Source organism: Eurosta solidaginis, chromosome 3 (genome assembly GCF_040869045.1).
Source record: "Eurosta solidaginis isolate ZX-2024a chromosome 3, ASM4086904v1, whole genome shotgun sequence".
In the NCBI taxonomy this organism is placed as follows: domain Eukaryota; kingdom Metazoa; phylum Arthropoda; class Insecta; order Diptera; family Tephritidae; genus Eurosta; species Eurosta solidaginis.
The window spans coordinates 281,390,425-281,413,949 of NC_090321.1; the positions used below are offsets into that span (position 1 = coordinate 281,390,425).

General features: G+C 40.9%; 1 protein-coding gene across 1 annotated transcript in view; it reads left to right on the plus strand.

Moving 5' to 3' along the window:
* Nucleotides 1-16,832, plus strand: part of LOC137245680 (peptidylprolyl isomerase domain and WD repeat-containing protein 1) — a 51,129-nt gene extending 34,297 nt beyond the window's left edge. The window contains exons 8-10 of the mRNA XM_067776730.1: nucleotides 15,037-15,157; nucleotides 16,304-16,523; nucleotides 16,596-16,832. Coding sequence (XP_067632831.1) covers nucleotides 15,037-15,157; nucleotides 16,304-16,523; nucleotides 16,596-16,742 — 488 coding nt within the window. The 3' untranslated portion in view covers nucleotides 16,743-16,832. The remainder of the gene's footprint in view (nucleotides 1-15,036; nucleotides 15,158-16,303; nucleotides 16,524-16,595) is intronic.
* The last annotated feature ends 6,693 nt before the right edge of the window (nucleotides 16,833-23,525 follow it).

Genomic DNA, 23,525 nt, shown 5'->3' on the forward strand with positions numbered 1-23,525 from the left:
TCAGCTGTTTATCGTTACGATGGTAAACCATCGCTTTAAGCTGGAGACATTGGTGCTTTATCGGTAACCGTATCGGTAACCTTTTAACAGCTGATTCGACCAACCTTATGAGAATCAATGCAATCGATTATTGGTGCCGCTAAGGTCGTAACCGTATCGTAGCCAACCAATTGGGTTTTGGTTTACCGTCGTAACGATAAACAGCTGATTACGTTAGGGAAACGGATACAGCGATACGACATACGGCACCAATGACTCCAGCTTAAAGCATGTGTGCAAACGTCAAATCTAAATGTCACGCAGAACAAAAATTGGAAATCGAGTTAGGTTTTCACGCAGCAAATTAAATTTGGGTTGCTCTCATACAAGTTGTATGTGCATGAGACATTTTTGACAGAAAATGACTTGCGTGCGCTTATATTAGGTTGACTTGTAATCGAGTGAAAAATCCAGTCGGTTTTGCTTGTTTCTTCGAATTTTATTGTCAATGTAACAATTGACAATCAACAATAAATTATTTTCAATAATTTACGAAAAATAGAAAAACACGAAAAAATTAAAAATGTTATTTTCGCTTCATTTTCTGCAAAAGATAATATGGCTTTTTCGAAAAAAGGCAAATATTTGGTTAGGTGCAAATTTATGGGTAGTTGCGCATGCGTTTTATTTTGATTGTATTTATAATTAAGAAAGAAACGGCTGCTTTCCATTTTACCTATATGCATAATGAAGTAAAAGGCCCTGTATGAAAAGGGAAACTTAATTATTTCATTAAATAGAATTGTGGTTCGATTAAGTTTCTGTGTGAAAACGGTATAAGCCTGTATATGGAATATGTATGTGCATATAAGTAAACTGGAGTAAATTTTTTCAGAAGAGAATTTAGGACTAGCTTTTCTTCCAATTAACGTCGTGCTCTTTTTAATTTTCCCGACAATTGGCGGGACCTACATATTTGTGTGTGTTTACATTGTGTGTGTGTTTGTGCCTGTACAATAAATGATGGAAAATTCAATAACTTGATGAAAATTTGCTATTGTTTTTTGCAAATATCGCTAGAGAGAAGTAAAATGTTTATATTCCTATAATTTTCAAATTTGTGAGCAATATAATTAATAGTATGTTATTCTTTAATTAAAGGCTTGTTTTTCATTGTTGTTGTTGTTGTTGTTGCAGTGCTTCGCCCCATCCAATAGGTGCAACTACTCAAAAATTGTCATCAATATTCAATCCTCTAACGGGAGTCCAAGGAAACTTGCACTTTCAACAGGGGTGCACCAGAGAGAAAGGGCGTGTTAGAGGCGTTGGTTCTACATTGCAAGTGAAAAGATTTTTGGTGTCATGTGGGGTCTGGGGAAGTTGCTTTCCTCTACGGCTAGTTTAGGGTATTTGACTTTAAGATTTCCCCGGAAACCTTTTGTGTTCTTTTTCTTCATACGGCTGAGTTCTTAGGTGCCGTATTTCCTCATAATTCCTGCGGAGATGGCTTCTTAAGTCCCCGGGAGGCTAGGCTTTTTCAATCAGACGCCTGTTGGGATGCCCAGGATTCAGGGTATACAGCAGAATCTGTTTGTTCAGCATTTCATTTCTCCCCTTATGGGGAGTACTCTCACCTCACTGTGGAAATTGTGTTCTGAAGACATAACAAGACAGCCCGTAGTAGTTCTGAGAGCGGTGTTTTGACAGGTCTGTAGTTTCTTCTTTTATTTTTCTATTTTAGCTAAGCTTCTTTCGTTTCAATTGTGCGAGCTTTTGCTTTAGCACTTAGGCCATGGCGATCATTGGTATCCGGCTGCTGCTTGACATTTGTAGTGGTTTCATTTTTAAGTTGATTTTAGCCCTGTAGTAAGCGTTGTTGTTTTTGTTGTTGTAGTGATAAGGACACTACCCGAAGGCCTTGGGGAGTGTTATCGATGTTGATGGTCCTTTGCCAGATGCAGATCCGGTACGTTCCGGTACCATAAAGGTACTAGCCCGACAATCTCGGGAACGATTTGGTATAACCACATGAATCCTTCTAAGCCATACCACCCTCCCATCCCCTAGATCCATCAGGAGTTCGGTACAAAAAGCTTCAGAGATATGCTCCCACTGCTCCTGCATTCCGTCGAGTTGTCTTGTGCTCTCAGTCAGGCCGTCTGTTGCGATTACAACTTTTCGACGTCTAGATTTCCTTGTGTTTTAACACGCTTATATTAGCTTCACCGATTATGACGAAGTTAGAATAGCAATAACCAGATTGAAAAACAACAAGGCCGTGGGCGCTGATGAATTGCCTGCGGAGCTATTCAAGTACGGCGGCGAGGAGTTGGTAAGGCGCATGCAGCAGCTTCTTAGCAAAATATGGGCGGACGGGTGCATGCCCGACGGTTGGAATCTAAGTGTTCTTTGCCCAGTCCACAAGAAGGGGGATACTGCAAAATGCACCAACTATTGTGGAATCAGCCTTCTTAATATCGCATATAAGGTCCTTTCAAGTGTATTGTGCGAAAGATTGAAGCCCACCGTGAACCGGCTGATTGGACCTTATCAGTGCGGCTTCAGACCTGGTAAATCTACCATCGACCAGATTTTCACAATGCGCCAAATCTTGGAAAAAACCCGTGAAAAGAGAATCGACACATCACCTCTTCGTCGACTTTAAAGCCGCCTTCGACAGCACGAAAAGGAGCTGCCTATATGCCGCTATGTCTGAATTTGGCTTCCCCGCAAAACTTATACGGCTGTGCAAAATGACGATGAGCAACACCATCAGCTCAGTCAGAATTGGGAAGGACCTCTCCGAGCCGTTCGAAACTAAACGAGGTTTCAGACAGGGTGACCCCCTATCGTGCGATTTCTTTAATTTGATGCTGGAGAAAATTATACTAGCTGCAGAACTTAACCGCACTGGAACAATATACTATAAAAGCGTGCAATTACTGGCATATGCTGATGACATTGATATCATCGGCCTAAACACCCGCGCTGTTAGTTCTGCTTACTCCAAACTGGAAAAAGAAGCGGTAAAGATGGGTTTGATGGTGAATGAGGACAAAACGAAGTACCTGCTGTCATCCAGCAAAGAGCGCATACGCGCCTTGGCAACCACGCTACTGTTGGCAGCCATAATTTCGAAATAGTAAAAGACTTCGTTTATTTGGGAACCAGCATCAACACTAGCAACAACATCAGCACTGAAATCCAGCGAAGAATCAATCTTGCCAATAAATGCTACTTTGGACTAGGTAGGCAATTGAAAAGTAAAGTCCTCTCTCGGCGAACGAAAATCATACTCTACAAGTCACTTATCGTACCCGTCCTGCTATATGGGGCAGAAGCATGGACCATGACAACAGCAGATGAAGCGGCTTTGGGAGTGTTCGAGAGAAAAGTTCTTCGAAAGATTTATGGACCTCTACGCGTTGGCGATGGCGAGTACCGAAGAAGATTTAATGATGAGCTGTACGAGGTATACGCAGACATCAACATAGTGCAGCGAATAAAAACGCAGCGGCTGCGCTGGCTAGGCCATGTTATGCGAATGAATGATGATGCTCCGGCCAAGAAAGTGTTTCTATCGGAACCCGCCTATGGAAGCAGAGGTAGAGGGTGGTCCCCACTCCGTTGGAAGGACCAGGTGGAAAACGATTTAAACTCCCTTGGTGTGACCAATTGGCGCCGGTTGGCGGAGCGAAGGAGCGACTGGCCCGCCTTGTTGGACGGCCATAACCGTTTAGACGGTTAAGCGCCAATTAAGTAAGTAATATTAGCTTCACTTGTATGTATGTATGTTTGTAACTCTCTAGGCTAGGCACGCAAAGGAGAGTTACAAACAAATAAATATAGTTCAGAAGAACAAAAAGCACGGTTTTAAATAATATCGAACTAAAAAGTTTAACATAATTTGTATCTCCACTCCAACTGCAACAGAAAGCGCTTTCGAAACCAGTTTCCGAAAGTAAAAAATTTTAAACATAGAAGTGGATATGTATGTATATAAACTTAACAAGTAAGGAAGGCTAAGTTCGGGTGTAACCAAACATTACATACTCAGCTGCCAATTTACAGCTTGCAAAACTTTTAAATTACCTTCTTTTAAAACTGGGCGGTGCCACGCCCATTGTCCGAAATTTTACTAATTTTCTATTCTGCGTCAAGGTCAACCCACCTACCAAGTTTCATCGCTTTATCCGTCTTTGGTAATGAATTATCGCACTTTTTCCGTTTTTCGAAATTTTCGATATCGAAGAAGTGGGTGTGGTTATAGTCCGATTTCGTTCATTTTAAGTAGCGATCTGCAATGAGTGCCCAGGAACTTACATACCAAATTTCATTAAGATACCTCAAAATTTACTCAAGTTATCTTTACGGACAGACGGACGGACATGGCTAAATGAATTTCTTCTTTCGCCCAGATCATTTTGATATATAGAAGTCTATATCTATCTCGATTAGTTTATGTCGTTACGGGGTACCGTTGTGCGAACAAAATTAATATAATCTGTGAGCTCTGCTTAGCTGAGTATAAAAATCCTAACAAAAAGTAGCATTAGAAATTGTCAAACTGGCGGCACATTACCTTTTTGATGATTAGCAAAAAACGCGTTGTTTTCGTTGAGATTTCACAAAAAAGTATTTGAAAACGTTAGAAAAAAGTAGTTAAATTGTGGTTATAGTTTCAAAATAATGTTTTTCTAGCCTTGGAATTGAGGAATTTTATGCCACATTTCTCCAATGGTGAATTACTAATCCGCGATTTGATGGTTTTCTAATTCCCACTATTCGTTTTTTTGGCTGTTCTCTATTGTTACATGTTCTCTGTGTCAATCACACTTTGTTAAATTCGTTTTGCTTTTCTTTGTTACGGCGTTCCTACGATCCTTACAGCTATTTAACGAAACTTATTAGGTCTTGCATTGAAAATTGATAATTCCTTAGCTCATTGGGTGATATTTTAAGACGAGAAAGTGAGTAAGGCCCCGTTTTTCAGTACAAGTTCAACTCAGTTTGTCAGTTAAACTACGCTTAACCTTATTCTGCAGTTTTTCAGTATATTTTAACTGAAGTTTAAGCTGAGCTTAAGCGGCCGATCTGGCAGGGTTAAACTCTAGTTAACCTATCAGTTATTTGCGTTCATACGAAATGGCGTCGAATATACCCAACAAGCATTTTGGCTTGAGTACCATTAGAGCTCATGTTGATAACTGGCATACTTCTAAAATCTCAAGAGTTGTTTCGAAAAAGTGGCTCAACTCGAGAATCATAACGTACTCAGCAAAAGAGGGAACTTTTTATAAAGCGAAATATGCTATTACTTAAGTTGAAAAAATGTAATTAACAACTTTCGGTTCTCTAACTGGACTCAAATGTATGATTCAATGATGGTGATGTAGGATCTACGGTGTGGCAGGCCGAGCACGCTACCATCACACCACGGCGGCCGCCTATATAATTTATTCTTGATTAATTACGCTTCATTACTGCTATCAACCAGGTGTTTATTTCTCACAATAATATTTAATTAGCGAGCTTTGCTCATATATGCTTTATACAATGGTTTTTGTAATTGAATTAGAGAAAAATTGTAAGTTTTACAAACGGCGATGGTTACTAGGACATGTTTCTGAATTTCTCTTCTTCATCAGCTGCAACTCTTAGATACCAATTGTACAGCGAACAACGGGACATTCATATGGCTTAGCAGCTAAAGGCTTGCACTGATATGAATGTTGGAGATTCGAGTTCAACGCTCAGCTCCGGAAAAGCTAGCTTATGAAGAAGTGAAATTCAGAAACATGTCCTAGTAACCATCGCCGTTTGTAAAACTTACAATTTTTCTCTAATATCAATTAGATAATTTGTAGATACGGCAACAGCTGGATTTTGTTTTCCCAACAAACATGGAAAAAATATTTCTCCAGCGAAATATATATCTAATTCCGGAGGTGATATCCAACATCATTATTTAATTATCCAACCAGATAATTCTCGACTGGATCTCCAACGTTATTATCGTTATCAAATTATTATCCAACCTTTGAGAGATTTTGGGAAATGTACAGTTCTTAAATGAATATCCAACACATTTCTCCAGTTGATATCCTACATGGGATATCGAGTTGAGGTGGAGTTGAAAAAAAATCTCCAAGGTGGTACCACCAAAACCAGCAGCTGTTTATTATAAGAAATAAATACCTGGTTGATAGCAGTAATGAACCGTAATTAATCAAAAATAAATTATATATATTTTATTTATTTTCGTGAAAACACTGTAGTATGGAATCTTACATTTCAGTCCAGTTAGAGAACCACAAATTGGGAATTAAATTTATTCAACTTAAGTAATAGCATTTTTGGCTTTATAAAAAATTCCCTATTTTGCTGAGTACGCTATGATTCTCGAGTTGAGACACTGTTTCGAAACAACTCTTGAGATTTTAGAAGTATGTCTAGTTATCAACATGAGCTCTAATGGTACTCTAGCCCAAATGCTTATTGGGTATATTCGACGCCATTTCGAACGAACGGAAATAACTGATAGGTTAACTAGAGTTTAACCCTGCCAGATCGGCCGCTTAAGCTCAGCTTAAACTTCAGTTAAAATATACTGAAAAACTGCAGTATAAGGTTAAGCGTAGGTTAACTGACAAACTGAGTTGAACTTGTACTGAAAAACCGGGCCTAAACCAGAGAACTACAAAAAAACAAGTAAGGAAGGCTAAGTTCGGGTGCAACCGAACATTACATACTCAGTTGAAAGCTGTGGAGACAAAGTAAGGGAAAATCACCATGTTGTAAACAGAACCTAGGGTAACCCTGGAATGTGTTTGTATGACAGGTGTATCAAATGGAAGGTATTAAAGAGTATTTTAAGAGGAAGTGGGCCATAGTTCTATAGATGGACGCCATTAAGGGATATCGCCATAAAGGTGGACCAGGCCTGACTCTAGAATTTGTTTGTACAATATGGATATCAAATGAAATGTGTTAATAATAATTTTAAAAGGGAGTGGGCCTAAGTTCTATAGGTGGACGCCTTTTCGAGATATCGCCATAAAGGTGGACCAGGGGTGACTCTAGAATTGGTTTGACGATATGAGTATCAAGTGAAAGGTGTTAATGAGTATATATGGACACCTTTTCTAAGTTCTATATGTGGACACCTTTTCCAGATATCGCCATAAAGGTGCACCAGAGGTGACTCTAGAATTTGTTTGTACTATATGGGTATCAAATGAAACGTGTTAATGAGTATTTTAAAAGGGAGTGGGCCTTAGTTCTATAGGTGGACGCATTTTCGGAATATCGTTATAAAAGTGGACCAGGGTTGACTCTAGAATGCGCTTGTACAATATGGGTATCAAATGAAAGGTGTTAATAAGTGTTTTAAAAGGGACTGGGCCTTAGTTCTATGGGTGGACGCCTTTTCGGGATATCGCCATAAACGTGGACCAGGGGCGACTCTAGAATGCGTTTGTACAATATGGGTATCAAATGAAAGGTGGTAATGAGTATTTTAAAAGGGCTTGGGCCTTAGTTCTATAGGTGGACGCCCTTTCGAGATATCGCCATAAAGGTGGACCAGGGGTGACTCTAGAATTTGTTTGTACGATATGGGTATCAAGTGAAAGGTGTTATAGAGTATTTTAAAAGGGCGTGGGCCTTAGTTCTATAGGTGGACGCCTTTTCGAGATATCGCCATAAAGGTGGACCAGGGGTGACTCTAGAATTTGTTTGTACGATATGGGTATCAGATGAAAGGTGTTAATGAGTATTTTAAAAGGGAGTGGGCCTTAGTTCTATAGGTGGATGCCTTTTCGAGATATCGCCATAGAGGTGGGCCAGGGGTGACTCTAGAATTTTTTGTACGATATGGGTATCAAATGAAAGCTGTTAATGAGTATTTTAAAAGGGAGTGGGCCTTAGTTCTATATGTGGACGCCTTTTCGAGATATCACCATAAACGTGGACCAGGAGTGACTCTAGAATGTGTTTGTACGATATGGGTATCAAATTAAAGGTATTAATAAGGGTTTTAAAAGGGAGTGGCCCTTAGTTGTATATGCGAAGGCGTTTTCGAGATATCGACCAAAATGTGGACCAGGGTGATCCAGACCGTCATCGGTCGGGTACCGCTAATTTATTTATATATGTAATACCACGAACAGTATTCCTTCCAAGATTCCAAGGGCTTTTGATTTCGCCCTGCAAAACTTTTTCATTTTCTTCTACTTAATATGGTAGGTGTCACACTCATTTTACCAAGTTTTTTTCTAAAGTTATATTTTGCGTCAATAGACCAATACAATTACCATGTTTCATCCCTTTTTTCGTAGTTGGTATATAATTATGGAATTTTTTTCATTTTTCGTAATTTTCGATATCGAAAAAGTGGGCGTGGTCATAGTCGGATTTCGGCCATTTTTTACACCAATACAAAGTGAGTTGAGATAAGTACGTGAACTGAGTTTAGTAAAGATATGTATATTGATTTTTGCTCAAGTTTTCGTGTTAACGGCCGGGCGGAAGGACAAACGGTCGACTGTGTATAAAAACTGGGCGTGGCTTCAACCGATTTCGCCCTTTTTCACAGAAAACAGTTATCGTCCTAGAATCTAAGCCTCTACGAAATTTCACAAGGATTGGTAAATGTTTGTTCGACTTATGGCATTAAAAAGTATCCTAGACAAATTAAATGAAAAAGGGCGGAGCCACGCCCATTTTTAAATTTTCTTTTATTTTTGTATTTTGTTGCACCATGTCATTACTGGAGTTGAATGTTGCCATAATTTACTTACATACGGTAAAGATATTAACTTTTCTTTTAAAATTTGAATTAAAAAAATTTTTTTTAAAAAGTGGGCGTGGTCGTTCTCCGATTTTGCTAATTTTTATTAAGCAGACATATAGTAATAAGAGTAACGTTCCTGCCAAATTTCATCATGATATCTTCAACGACTGCCAAATTACAGCTTGCAAAACTTCTAAATTACCTTCTTTTAAAAGTGGGCGGTGCCACGCCCATTCTCCAGAATTTTACTAGTTTTCTATTCTGCGTCTTAAGTTCAACTCACCTACGAAGTTTCATCGCTTAAAACGTATTTGGTAATGAATTATCGCACTTTTTCGATTTTTCGAAATTTTTGATATCGAAAAAGTGGGCGTGGTTATTGTCCGATATCGTTCATTTTAAATAGCGATCTGAGATGAGTGCCCAGGAACCTACGTACGAAATTTCATCAAGATACCTCAAAATTTACTCAAGTTATCGTGTTAACGGACAGACGGACGGACGGACGGACGGACATGGCTCAATCGAATTTTTTTTCGATACTGATGATTTTGATATATGGAAGTCTATATCTATCTCGATTCCTTTATACCTGTACAACCAACCGTTATCCAATCAAAGTTAATATACTCTGTGAGCTCTGCTCAACTGAGTATAAAAACATGGAATACGTGTGTTTGTTTGTATGTATGTCACCCTGCCGCCATGCTGTCATTTGCTTATTTTCGTTTTTCACATTGAATGTACATTAGACTGACCCGATTTTGCATCATATCTTTATATTTTTGATGCTGAATGCTAAAAACTAAAGACATTTCCCAGAGTTTGGAGGCGAATCTCGAAAATTTACCCGATGCGAGTGTCCGTTTTTTACGACTCCATTTTCCTTGCAGAGAAGGAGGGGATAGTTGATGATAAAAATTGATTCGATAATAGGCTAACTATATGGTTTTGAGGTCGCTGAACACGCTGGTATTAGTTTTTCTCTACAACCAATATATCTCGTAAAAAACACGAAAAATGTACAAAAATAGGAAATTATCACTTTGAATGTCAAAATAAAATAGAACTGTTTTTTGTCCAATATATAATATTGCATAATGTAGGAAATTTGAAGAGCTTTGAGATGCAAAAAAGCCGGCTCAATTTTATTCAACTCGCTTCAAGATATAATACGAAAAATAGTAATATTACGTGTAATCGGATCAATGTCTTTGGGAATGGACTCTTGAGGTTAATTCTAAGTTTTTAAACTTTTAATTCGTTAATAATTCCGATTTATAAACGTCGAACATTCTAAAATCAAATAATCGAATTATTCGAATATTTCTACGAGCCCTAATAAATATCTTTTTAATTGTACGTATAATATGTATACTCTTACTAATACGGTTTTTTTTTTTTTCAAATTTCACGCTTAACTCTTGATGTTTCATATATGCAGACGAAGGTTCAATTTGATACTGTCTTTTTTCAATTGAATTTATTTAGCTCTAACCGTAAAAGGACTCAAGCAAAACCCTGTTTAATTTCCTGCTCTTAGCACAGAAAATACATCCTTTACCCCAACATCTAAAATATAACTTAACGGTGTTGTTCTTCTTTTCATAGAAAAATACTTCCCTAACAGTTTTGGAGTGTGCGGTTAGAAATTTGTAATAAGATTCATAAATCTTATAAGGAATGGGTTCTGGCGTTATTTTTTTTTAATGCATTGATAAATATATAAATAAATATATCTTATCAATGGACCCTCCTTAAGTGCAATGGGAAGCCTAAGTCAGGCGCTATTCTAACAAGGTGATGGGCGAATTCACCAGCGTCAATGTGCTTTTCTACCATACCGAAGATCCCATGTTCAAATCCTGGTACAGGTGACTAAAACAAAAAGAGATCGCCCTCGGCAATAGTTATTAAGCCCCAGGAGTGTACTTTTGGCTTAGCAAATGCATTTCGTGGTCGGCAGCAGCAGAGAAACTCGGCCTTCATCTCACAAAATTGTATAGTTGTTACTATGTGATGCGAAATCAGGGGAGCTACAAGAATAAAATAGTATTTCCATATATCGTTGAAAACATTTAGGAATATGTAGGGAAAAATTATTTATAACAGGCTGGTTATTGTAGAAAAGGAGACCTGGTGAAATTGAGTGATCCCCATCATCATCATTAGTTGGGCTTAACCGCCTTACAGATTTTGGCCGTCTCGTAAAAGTCATGCCAGCTATGCCTGCTTCGCGATAACAGACGCCAATTGAGAGCACCAAAGGAGGTCAAGTCTTCCTCCACCTGCCTATCTTAACCCAGGTCCTCTGTTTCCAAACTGCGTTGTCAACTGAAATACTTTCTCGGCCGGAGCGTATTTGTCCATTCGCTTAACATGCGCCGATCTTTTCCGCCTTTTGTAGGGTAAGCTGAACTAGCAGTTCTCCCATAGTGCGGTACATGATTCCGTCTTATGAACCGATCGAATATTATTTTAAACCACCCACGACTGCTCTACTTGAAATGTATAGCATGGCTGGGAATATACCATCTGGGCCCAGCGATTCAAACTTAGAGAAAGTGTTCACCGCCCATTCGATCCTGGTATTGGTCACCAAGCCCGGCACCACCCGTTGTGTGTAAGTTCTATCTGCTGGCTCTTCTGAATCATCTCCCAATGGGAAATGTGTTTAGAAAAGCACCACAAGGGACTCCTCACTATTACGTGACCATTCCCCGTTCTCTTTCTTTATTAGTCCCTTGACTGTGTTTCCCCTTGCTAGGACTTTCCTCAACCGTGCTGTTTCGCTGGAGCACTCGATGTCCGCACAGAAATTGTTCTATGAGACCCTCTTCGCATTAGAAATTTAAAGCTTGTAGATCCTCAACAGATCCCTATACTAGTCCCGGCACCCTTCGCTTTCCGCGGCTTTTGCCAGCTTAAGCATTTCTTTTACCTGTCTTCTAAGAAGATTGTGCTCATTGGCTTTGCTTTTCTTTGGGTTTCCTTACAGGGCAAGCTCTGTTATAAGCAGTCATAAGCGTCTTTGTTAGGACGTCGTTGGACTCTTCCAGTTCCTCCACATTGGCAACCTCTTTGCGTTGTCACAGTTTTGTTTGTACATGTTTCTAGAATTTCGTCCAGTTCGTTGACCTAGTTCTAAACCTTGATAAATCATGTTCAGAGCACAATGTAATATCAAGAACATTGATGAATGTTGGATCAACATGTAGGGACACTTCCCCTGTTGGCTATTTGCAAATTGGTTTGCAGGATTTGACAAAATAAAGATTCGCCTCTCTCATATACCCTCCTCCCCATGCACTGTAGTGCGAATTTGCATCCACGCCTTTTGCGCCCTTTCTCCTGTGCGAGGATAAATATCTGCTTAATCTTCTGCCCCATGACCACCACTGTGAGCTCCTCAGTAGTTTACTTAGGCAGCATATATGAACGCAGCTGTTTCCTTACCATGACTACATCTCGGACCCCTTCTTCCGTTTGCGCGTAGTAAACGCCAAATCCGCGTGGGCTGCTCAAGGGTTAGGGGGAGCTCACTCGATGCCACTTTAATGTGTTGGACGTTTATCTGTAAGACTCGCAACACCATTGCGCTGTTTGCCCTTCTTTTACACCTTAGTGGTGACGTCCGCGTCCTCCACCTGCCCCTTTGCGAAGGCTTTCGAGATCCTTTCGACTTGTTGTTGTAGCAGTGCTTCGCCCCACCTAACAGCCGCGACCGATCACAAATTGTCATCAATATCCTCTAACGGGAGTCCAAGGGAACTTGCTGTTTCAACAGGGGTGGACCATTATGAAGGGGTGTTAGAGGCGTTGGTTTCACATTGCAAGTAAAGAGATGTTTGGTGTCATGTGGGGACACATTGCAAGCGGGGCATACATTTTGTATGTCGGGGTTGATTCTGGATAGGTAAGAGTTCAACCTGTTACAGTATCCAGAACGAAGTTGAGCAAGAGTGACACGCGTTTCCCTGGGGAGTATGCGTTCCTCTTCCACAAGTTTTGGGTACTTTTCTTTGAGTACTGGATTCACCGGGCAATTCCTGACATAAAGGTCCGACGCCTGTTTGTGGAGTTCACCAAGGACCTGCTTGTGTTTTTTTGCTTCATACGGCTGGGTTCTCAGGTGCCGTATTTCCTCAAAATGCTTACGGAGATGACTCCTTAAGCCCTTAGGCGGTGTTGGCTCATCAATCAGATGTCTGTTTGGATGCCCAGGTTTCTAGGTATTTAACAGGAACTGTTTGGTTAGCATCACATTTCTCTACCTGATGGGGAGTATTCTCGCCTCATTATGTATATGGTGTTCTGGGGACATAAGAAGACAGCCCGTGGGGATTCTGAGAGCAGTATTTTGGCAGGCCTGTAGCTTCTTCCAGTGGGTAATTTTTAGGCTTGGCGACCATATGGGTGACGCGTAGCACGTAAACGGCTGGCCAATTGCTTTGTATGTAGTAATGAGCGTTTCTTTATATTTTCCCCAGGTACTGCCAGCAAGGGATTTGAGGATTTTATTACGGCTCTGGATTTTCGGAACAATTGCGGCTGCGTGCTCACCAAAATATAGATCCTGATCAAACGTCACACCCAAGATTTTGGGGTGTATGACAGTCGGTAGCGTAGTGACATCGACGTGGATGTTCAAAATGGTCGACATTTGGGACGTCCATGCTGTAAATAAGGTCGCGGAAGATTTAGTCGGTGATAATGCCAGGTTTCGTGAGGCGACTTCGCACACTTCTGTGTTAGGATTTTTATCGTTGGGACTTCTTTTCCTGAGTCGAATATACATTTTTCCTGTACACAAGTACATTTTACCAAGATGTGTGTACAATATATCCTCCTCCTGCTTGTTTATTTGGAAGATGTAGAACTGACCCTCCTCCGTAGGCCGAGATACGTAAGTACCTTACAATCCTGTGTCGGTATATTCGGATACTGACTCTGCAGAACTCGCAGCGTATCCTTTGACTTCATCACGCATGGTATCCATACTTTAACTTTTGGTACCGCGGGGATCTGCGCTATATCCACCACCTCAAACCGCGCGTTCATGTCTTGCCTTTGGAAGATTGGAACCACTTCCTCCAGCCATCGCAATCTCGATATGTTGTCGCACGCTATCATCTTCACACCATTGGACCAACTCGGGAACAGCCGGAACAGCTTTCCGAGGTTGTCGCTTTCGATGTAGCTACAGCTTTAGGCCTACTTGTCTCGTCTATGTGGCTGTCCTGCTGTCAATGCCCTGGAACTGAATCGTTTCTGCCTTTTGAAAGCATGGCTGTCGTCTTCCGCCGAACTTTGTTTCTTAATTATGCCACTCGAAGCTTCTTCCTCCTACAATCGATTGCAGTACCGAGGGTTTCTCGTATCAAACTTCTTGATCTCTCTTCGACTTTCTTCTACCTGGTCACGGGCCCATTGATAGCGCTCATTCTCAAGTTTTTTCGGGTCGACAACTGCTCCCAAACCCCTTACTGTGGTATGGCTATAAATACTTCCCGAGGGGGCTAGGTATGTGGAATGCTCCGTAATATATACAGAAATACAGCCGAATATATCGCCTGGCTGCAAATCGTCCTTTGCCTATTGGTCAGCCTAACTCCTTAGATTAGGGGGCCGCCCTCCAATGAGGCGACATGGCGTAGATGCCAGCAACTTAATATACAACGGCAATAATTGGACGTGGGTATCATATTGCTGTAGCTACATATAATAACAAAATATATGCGTTAAAAACATGATAGCAGGCGATTAAGTCGAAAACAAGCAAATCGCAGCCAAGAACTGTCTTACAAAGCTGTGGCGATATGCTTCAGAAAAGAAACAGATGGTACTCAAATTCGAGTGCGGTCAAATAACATTAAGCTAGTCTTAAGTGCGATTGAAAAGCCACCAAAGGTGCAGGCCTTTTTATCTATTATTCAGCTCTGTTATGCTTTGCGCAGCTCCATTTAAGCAGCAAGAACAATGGAGATAGCATCTGAGCAAAAAAAAAAAAAAAAAACGCGCTCCATTCAAATATAGCTCCATTACATGTTACCGAAGGAAAAGTTAAACTCACTGATCCGAAAGTAATATTTTTAGCAATCGCAGTTCTGAATATCGTTTTGGGCCGTCACGGATAAACACTGTGTGGCATTTTGACCAAAAATGTCTCTCTTTAATGCTTGAGGCCTTTTACGGGTTAGGTGTCGCTATGTATGTACTTTAATTATTAATAAACAATTAACAATTCCTACAAATTTTTAAAGGTACACAACGCGTTTATGAAAATGCTGTCCTTCATACGACAATGGGCGATATACATATGAAACTTTTCTTTAAGGAATGCCCCAAGACAGTTGAGAATTTTTGTGTTCATTCCAAAAATGGGTAAACTATTCTAAGGCCCGGTTTTTCAGAACAAGTTCAACTCAGTTTGTCAGTTAAACTACGCTTAAACGTATCCTGCACTTTTTCAGTCTACTTTACCTGAAGTTTAAGCTAAGTTTAAGCGGCCGATCTGCCAGGGTTAAACTCTAGTTAACCTATCAGTTATTTGCGTTCGTTCGAAATGGCGTCGAATATACCCAACCAGCATTTGGGCTTGAGTACCATTAGAGCTCATGTCTATAACTAGGCATACTTCTAAAATCACAAAAGTTGTTTCGAAACAGTGGCTCAACTTGAGAATCATAACGTACTCAGCAAAAGAGGGAACTTTTTATAAAGCAAAATATGCTATTACTTAAGTTGAAAAAAGGTAATTAACAACTTGTGGTTCTCTAACTGGACTCAAATGTATGATTCAATGATGTTGATGTAGGATCTTCGGTGTGGCAGGCCGAGCACGCTATCACACCACGCCAGTGTGACTAATTACACTTCATTACTGCTATCAACCAGGTGTTTATTTCTCACAATAAACAGCTGTTGGTTTTGGTGGTACCACCATGGAGATTTTTTTCAACTCCACCTCAACTCGATATGCAATGTACGATTACAACTGGAGAAATGTGTTGAATGTTCATTTGAGAACTGTACATTTCTCAAGATCTCTCGAAATTAGGATAATAATAGGAAAATATTAATGACGTTGGAGATCAACTGGAAAACTTTTAATTTTACAAAATTTCTCAAAGGTTGGATAGTGACTGGAGAATGAAATTGGCTATCAACTCGAGAACTCTCTGGTTTAAGAATAATTAAATAATAATGTTGGATATCACTTCCAGAACGAGATATATATTTCGCCGGAGAATTTTTTTCCATGTTTGTTGGGTAAACAAAATCCAGCTGTTGCCGTATCTATAAATTATCTAGATAATAAAAAAAAAAACAATGTTACCGCACAAAACAGCATACCCCAAAGGCGGCCTTAAACTGTGACTTAAAAACTGCTCAGTAGTTTAAATTTGACTAGAGTTTAAGCAAGCTTAGTTTAAGCTTAGCTTAACCAACCACTGATAAACCGGGCCTAAAGCTGCTAAATTTCATAGAGGAATTGCGTTTAAAAAAACATTCATTTTTTGTTTGCAGATATTACAATGGTCATATTTTTCATCGTGTCATAAAAGGGTTCATGATACAATCCGGTGATCCTACAGGAACTGGTACAGGTGGTAAATCAATTTGGGGACATGACTTTAAAGATGAGTTTGTGCCCAGTTTGAAGCATGATCGCCCATATACGATTAGCATGGCAAATGCTGGACCCAACACAAATGGCAGTCAGTTCTTCATTACAGTGCTACCCACGGTAATTGATTCAATCTATGTATGTATACAAACTTTCTGAGCGTAATTAATATTGCTTTTTCGTTTATTCTAGCCTTGGTTGGATAATAAGCATACAGTTTTTGGGCGTGTATTTCGTGGCATGGAGGTTGTACAAAATATATGCAATGCAAAAGCGAATCCTAAAACTGATAAACCTTATGATGATATAAAAATTATATCAATACGTTTAAGTAATTAAGTTAAGACAAAAAATGTATGATTAGTTGATTGTCTCACATTGTAAGCCTGCTAAATTGTTAAATACAAATTAAAAATTTTCATGAACCAAGTTTTCGATTAAAGCTACTCAGACCGAATCAAGGACAGGACTGTTCTATTTCTGTTGATTCATCACCCCATGAAGCGCGCATTGATCAACCAACTCTAACCATGAGATATATGGAAAGCCTCAATCCAAGAGAACACTTCCTGTCTTTCATCCCAAATTGTGGGCACACGGGTGAAAACATCGCAGATTCTTTACTTATGTTATTACAAAAACTAAGCTGCGATATCCATGACTGTCGTGGATTCAAGGGGTTGATAAGCGCAATTGACAACCACACCTTAGCGAGGCGAATCCTGATACGAACATAAATTTATCGTGCGCATATTTAGCAGGCGAGGCTCTGGCACCGCCAAGTATTTTCATGGAATTAGGGAGGGGAATTGGTGTCAAACACACAAGGCATCTAACTTCGTAGAACAGCGGCACAACGAAGGCTCCATGTACACGTTGTAACAGTGCTTCGACCCATCCAATAGGCGGAAACACTCACAAATTGTCATCAATATCCTCTAACGGGAGTCCGAGGAAACTTGCAGCTTTAACAGGGGTGGACCAGAGTGAGAGGGGTGTTAGGGGCGTTGGTTCCACATTACAATTGAAGAGATGGTTGGTGTCGTGTGGGGGGCACATTGAAAGCAGGACATACATTATGCATGTCGGGGTTGATTCTGTATCGATAAGAGTTTACCATGTTGTAAAGTATCCAGATCGAAGTTGAGCCAGAGTAACGCGCGTCTCCCTATGGAGAGTGCGTTCCTCTTCTGCGTGTTCAGGGCATTTATCTTTAAGAACTGCGTTCGCTTACATCTAAACCCAGAATAATTAAACAAGGGGTGCCACCCTGTTTATATGCCGTACGACGCAGAGGAACCTCCTCCGCAAAAGACGGTAAAGGATCTGGTGGCCGACTAAAGCAAAGACCATCTGCTAATCGGACAGACGCAAACGCCCACCACGTGCAGTTGGATAGTTCCGACATAAACACTCGTGGTGAGTCACTTTTTGATTACCTTTTAACAACTAACCTGGTAGTTTGCAATGTAGGTAATGAACCAACTTTTATTACTAAAAACCGTGAAGAGGTTATTGACCTCACTGTTTGTAGCGAAAGCGTTTTTGGGTGGGTTAAAAAGTGGCGTGTTCTTGAGGAACATTTCTTCTCAGACCACCGGTATATTGAAGTAATGTTAGAGTTCTTCGTCGATCAGCCCATTGCGAGACGTAACCCACGTAATACAAACTGGGAACTACATAATGAGCTGTTAGCAAGAGAACTACCAGCACTGCCCCCTCAAAGCCCCTCATCAACGGAGGAGCTAGAGGGTCTGGTAAAAACCTTCACATCGGCATTCTCAAATGCCTTAGAACAGGCTTGTCCAATGTCAAAACCACGCGGTAAGCGTAAACCTCACTGGTGGTCCCATGATCTGGACCTACTTCGTAAATCCTGTAGAGAACAGTTTAACAAAGCCAAATTCCTTGATAACGGGTCACAATGGCTAGAATACAAGGACAAACTAAGGACATACAAAAAAGTCCTGAGACAAGCGAAGTGAACTTCATGGAGAAATTTCTGCACTGGAGTCGAAAGTGTCGTTGACACATCAAGGCTACGGTGCGTGCTTTGTAAGACGCCAACAGCTATTGGCTTTCTGCGGAGACCGAATGGTACCTGGACCAGCACAGAAGGGCAAACCCTAGAGCTGCTCGTGGACACACATTTCCTGGGAAATATGACCAGCGCACCGGAAGTACCTGCAGCAAACCAAGCTGTGAATATACCCTTCACTGAGGAGAGGGTGAGGTGGGCAGTTAAAAGTTTTAAACCTTTTAAGGCTGCTGGACCAGACGGGATTATCCCCGATCAACTTATCTACTCTTTGGAGTTATCAGCCAACTGGCTGCGGCACATATATACAGCTTGTTTGGCTCTGAACTATATTCCGTGGGCATGAAGGAGCGCCACGGTCATATTCATTCCTAAGGCAGGCAAAGCCTCATTACGAGCCGAAGGACTACAGACCTATCAGTCTTTCATCCTTCGTAGTCAAGACCCTAGAGAGAAGAGTTAGCGATTTTCTCACTACAAACATTGATAGGAACCTCATTGATAGGAACCTCAACACGCGTACACCAAAGGTAAATCTGCGGAGACTGCGCTACACAGCCTAGTCTATACTATATAAACGTCCTTGTTCGAAAAGGATTATTGTCTTGTGGCTTTCCTAGACATTGAAGGAGCATTCAACAATATAAGTTCAGACGCCGTTAACAATGCTCTAACTGGTCTGGACGTAAATAGACCCCTAGTGGGACTGATTGATCAACTGCTCAGGGGAAGGAAAGTGCTTTCCTCACTGGGGAAGGTTAATATAACACGATTTGTCGCAAGGGGCATGCCCCAGGGTGGTGTCCTTTCGCCTCAACTATGGAACCTAACGGTAAACTCGCTATTAAGAGATACTAGTTGGGGGGAGCGGGAAGGTTGTGGCATATGCTGATGACCTAGCGATTGTCTACAGAGGCAAGTTCCCTTTATGCGACTTGATGCAGGTAGCATTGCGGGAGGTTTCCCTGTGGGCTTCCCGATGTGCTCAGCGTCAATTCCGATAAAGTTGAGCTTGTCTTATATACCAAACGATACAAAATACTATAGTTAAACCTACCAGAACTAAATGGGGTGCGCCTAAGCCTGGTAGATAAAGCCACATTTCTAGGCGTAGTTTTAGACGAAAAGCTGAACTGGAAGGACAACGTTATTCAGCGACAAAAGAAAGCGTACATTGCATTATATACGTGTAAACGAGCCATTGGCAAAAAATGGGGACTCACCCCCAACATATGCAGATTGATTTATACCGAGATTATCCGACCCATACTCCTGTATGGGGTAGTCGTATGGTGGCCAGCCTTGAGCAAGGCGTCAAACCTAAACTTGTTGGGTAAAGTCCACAGATCCAGCATGATAAGCATAAGCGGGGCTCTAAGAACAACGCCTAGCGAAGCTCTTCAGGCCATTCTTGACATCCTTCCATTGGATCTAGCTGGTCCTCGAGCAGCGGCAACGTCAGCCCTGCATCTAAGGGAGTTGTCGTGTTGGAACAACAAGACCACAGGACACTCAAGTATACTAAACAAATACAGTTTTCTCCCTCCTAGCACGGATCGCTTTGCGACCGCAACAGTTGCGGAAACCAACTTTATGATAAACATACCCAGCAGGGATGCCTGGACGGAGTCGGATAAGTGCCTTGCTATGGGCAGCAGCATTTCCATATACACGGACGGCTCCAAGCTAAACGGTAGAGTTGGAGGTGGAGTATACTCAAGGGACCTTGACCTCCAGCTCTCATTCAGACTACCCGACCACTGCAGTGTATTACAGGCAGAAGTTGCAGCTATATTGGAAGCCGCAGCTAGGATAGGGACATACAATGGCGGAAAAGAAATTTTTATCTTCAGCGACAGTAAGCTGCCATAAAATCTCTTCAGGAGATGGCTCAACAGAACCGTGCACACCTCACATGGGTCCCTGGACATAGGGATATCGAGGGAAACTGCATTGCAGATGAACTCGCTAGGCAGGGTACAACCAGGCAGGTTCTTCCTGGAGAAGAACGCTTAGGTATGCCTCTGTCCACATGCAAGCTAATGCTAAAAGAGCACATCTACCGTCAAGCCGACGAAAGATGGCTACAAACACCGGGGTGTCGAACATCGAAAGAAACCTGGCCTTAAAGGATCCTAAAAGATCCCCTCACGTGTACACCCTAAGAAGGGATACAATTTCCACACTTGTGGGGGCACTAACGGGTCATTGCCTCATAGGTAGGCATGCAGAAAGGTTAGGAGCGCCTTATCGTCGTTGCTGTAGGAGTTGTAAAGAGGATGAGGAGGAGGAAACGGTGGTTCACCTCATTTGTAACTAGCAACCAGCACTAAGCGGAGCACGGCAGCGCTTTCTAGGAGCTCCACTTCTTGATGATCTGATCCAGGTTGTGGAGCATGACGTCAAGGACCTGGTAGCTTCCATCAGCTCCTCAAAATGGTTCGAAGAGGAAAGGTAACGGTGTTTTTCGTGGTATCACAAAGGGCCTAATACTACTGGCTTAAGTGTGCCCTCGGGCAGCCACCCTAAACTAACCTAACCTACCATAGCGTGGTGTCCTAACCCCGCTTTTGTTTAACTTCTGTATATCGAATCTACCTTCGCAACCAGAAGGAGTCACCATTGAATCCTACGCCGATGACTGCACAATAATAGCCACAGGTCCAGGCCCACACATCTATAAGCTATGTAATAAAATAAACAGCTATCTCCCTGATCTTTCCAGTTGTTTCTCCACGCGAAGCCTGACACTGTCACCGACCAAATCATCGTTGACCTTATTTACAACATGGACACTGCAAATTTCGACCATATTGGACATACGGCAGCACTTGGGGTAAAGACAAGGAAGCGCTCATTACCACTTACAAAATAATTGGCCGGCCAATTGCATGCTACGCGTCCCCGATATGCACGTCAAGCCTAAAGGTTACTCATTGGAAGAAAAGTTCGCATAACGATACCCCGTAACGGCATAAAATAATCGAGATAGATATAGACTTCTATATAAAAAAAATGATCTGGGCGATAAAAATAAATTCATTTAGCTATGTCCGTCCGTCCGTCCGTCTGTCCGTAAACACGATAACTTGAGTAAATTTTGAGGTATTTTAATAAAATTTGGTATGTAAATTCCTGGGCACTCATCTCAGATCGCTTTTTAAAATGAACGAAATCGAAATATAACCATGCCCACTTTTTCGATATCGAACATTTCGAAAAACCGAAAAAGTGCAATAATTCATTACCAAAGACGGATAAAGCGATGAAACTTGGTAGGTGGGTTGACCTTATGACGCAGAATAATAAATTAATAAAATTTTTGACAATGGGCGTGGCACCGCCCACATTTAAAAGAAGGTAATTTAAAAGTTTTGCAAGCTGTAATTTGGCAGCTGAGTATGTAACGTTCGGTTATACCAGAACTTAACCTTCCTTACTTGTTTTCTTATATTTTGAATCATGGCTCAACTATATGGTTGGCTCATTTCTACAGCAACAACATACATTTGTCAAAGATTTTTATACTCAGCTGAACAGAGCTCACAGAGTATATTAACTTTGTTCGCATAACGGTAATCCGTAACGGGATAAACTAATGGGGATAGATATAGACTTATATATATCAAAATGATCTGGGCGAAAAAAGAAATTCATTTAGCCATGTCCGTCCGTCCGTAAACACGGATAACTTTAGCAAATTTTGAGGTATCTTGATGAAATTTGGTATGCAGGTTCGTGGGCGCTCATCTCAGATCGCTATTTAAAATGAACGAAATCGGACACAACCCCGCCCACTTTTTCGATATCGAAAATTTCGAAAAACCGAAAAGATGTGATGAAATTTGGCAGGCACGTTACTCCTATTACTATATGTGTGATAAATAAAAATTAGCGAAATCGGATGACAAACACGCCCACTTTTAAAAAAAAAATTTTTTTTTAAGTCAAATTTTAACAAAAAATTTAATATCTTTACAGTATAAAAGTAAATTATGTTAACATTCGACTCCAGTAATGATATGGTGCAACAAAATACAAAGATAAAAGAAAATTTCAAAATGGGCGTAACTTCGCCCTTTTTCATTTAATTCGTCTAGAATACTTTTAATGCCATAAGTCGAACAAAAATTGACCAATCCTTGTGAAATTTGGTAGGGGTATAGATTCTATGACGATAACTGTTTTCTGTGAAAATGGGCGAAATCGGTCGAAGCCACGTCCAGTTTTTATACACAGTCGACCGTCGGTCCTTCCGCTCGGCCGTTAGCACGATAACTTCAGCAAAAATCGATATATCATTACTAAACTTAGTTCACGTACTTATCTGAACTCTATTTATCTTGGTATAAAAAATGGCCGAAATCCGACTATGACCACGCCCACTTTTCCGATATCGCAAATTACGAAGCATGAAAAAAATTCCATAATTCTATACCAAATATGAAAAAAGAGATGAAACATGGTAATTGGATTGGTTTATTGACCCAAAATATAACTTTAGAAAAAACTTTGTAAAATGGGTGTGACACCTACCGTATTAAGTAGAAGAAAATGAAAAAGTTCTGCACGGCGAAATCAGAAGCCATTGGAATCTTGGCCGGAATACTGTTCGTGGTGTTACATATATAAATAAATTAGCGGTACCCGACAAATGATGTTCTGGGGCACCCTGGTCCACATTTTCATCGATATCTCGAAAACGCCTTCACATATACAACTAAGGGCCACTCCCTTTTAAAACCCTCATTAATACCTTTAATTTGATACCGATACCGTCCAGAGTCACCCCTGGTCCACCCTTATGACGATATCTCGAAAAGGCGTCCACCTAAAGAGCTAAAGCCCACTCGCTTTTAAAATACCCATTAACACCTTTCATTTGATACCCATATCGTACAAACACATTCTAGAGTAACCTCTGGTCCACCTATATGGCGATATCCCGAAATGGCGTCCACCTATAGAACTATGGCCCACTCTCTTTTAAAATACTCTTGAATACCTTCCATTTGAAATCCATGTCATACAAACACATTCCAGGGTTACCCTAGGTTCATTTTGCTAAATGGTGATTTTCCCTT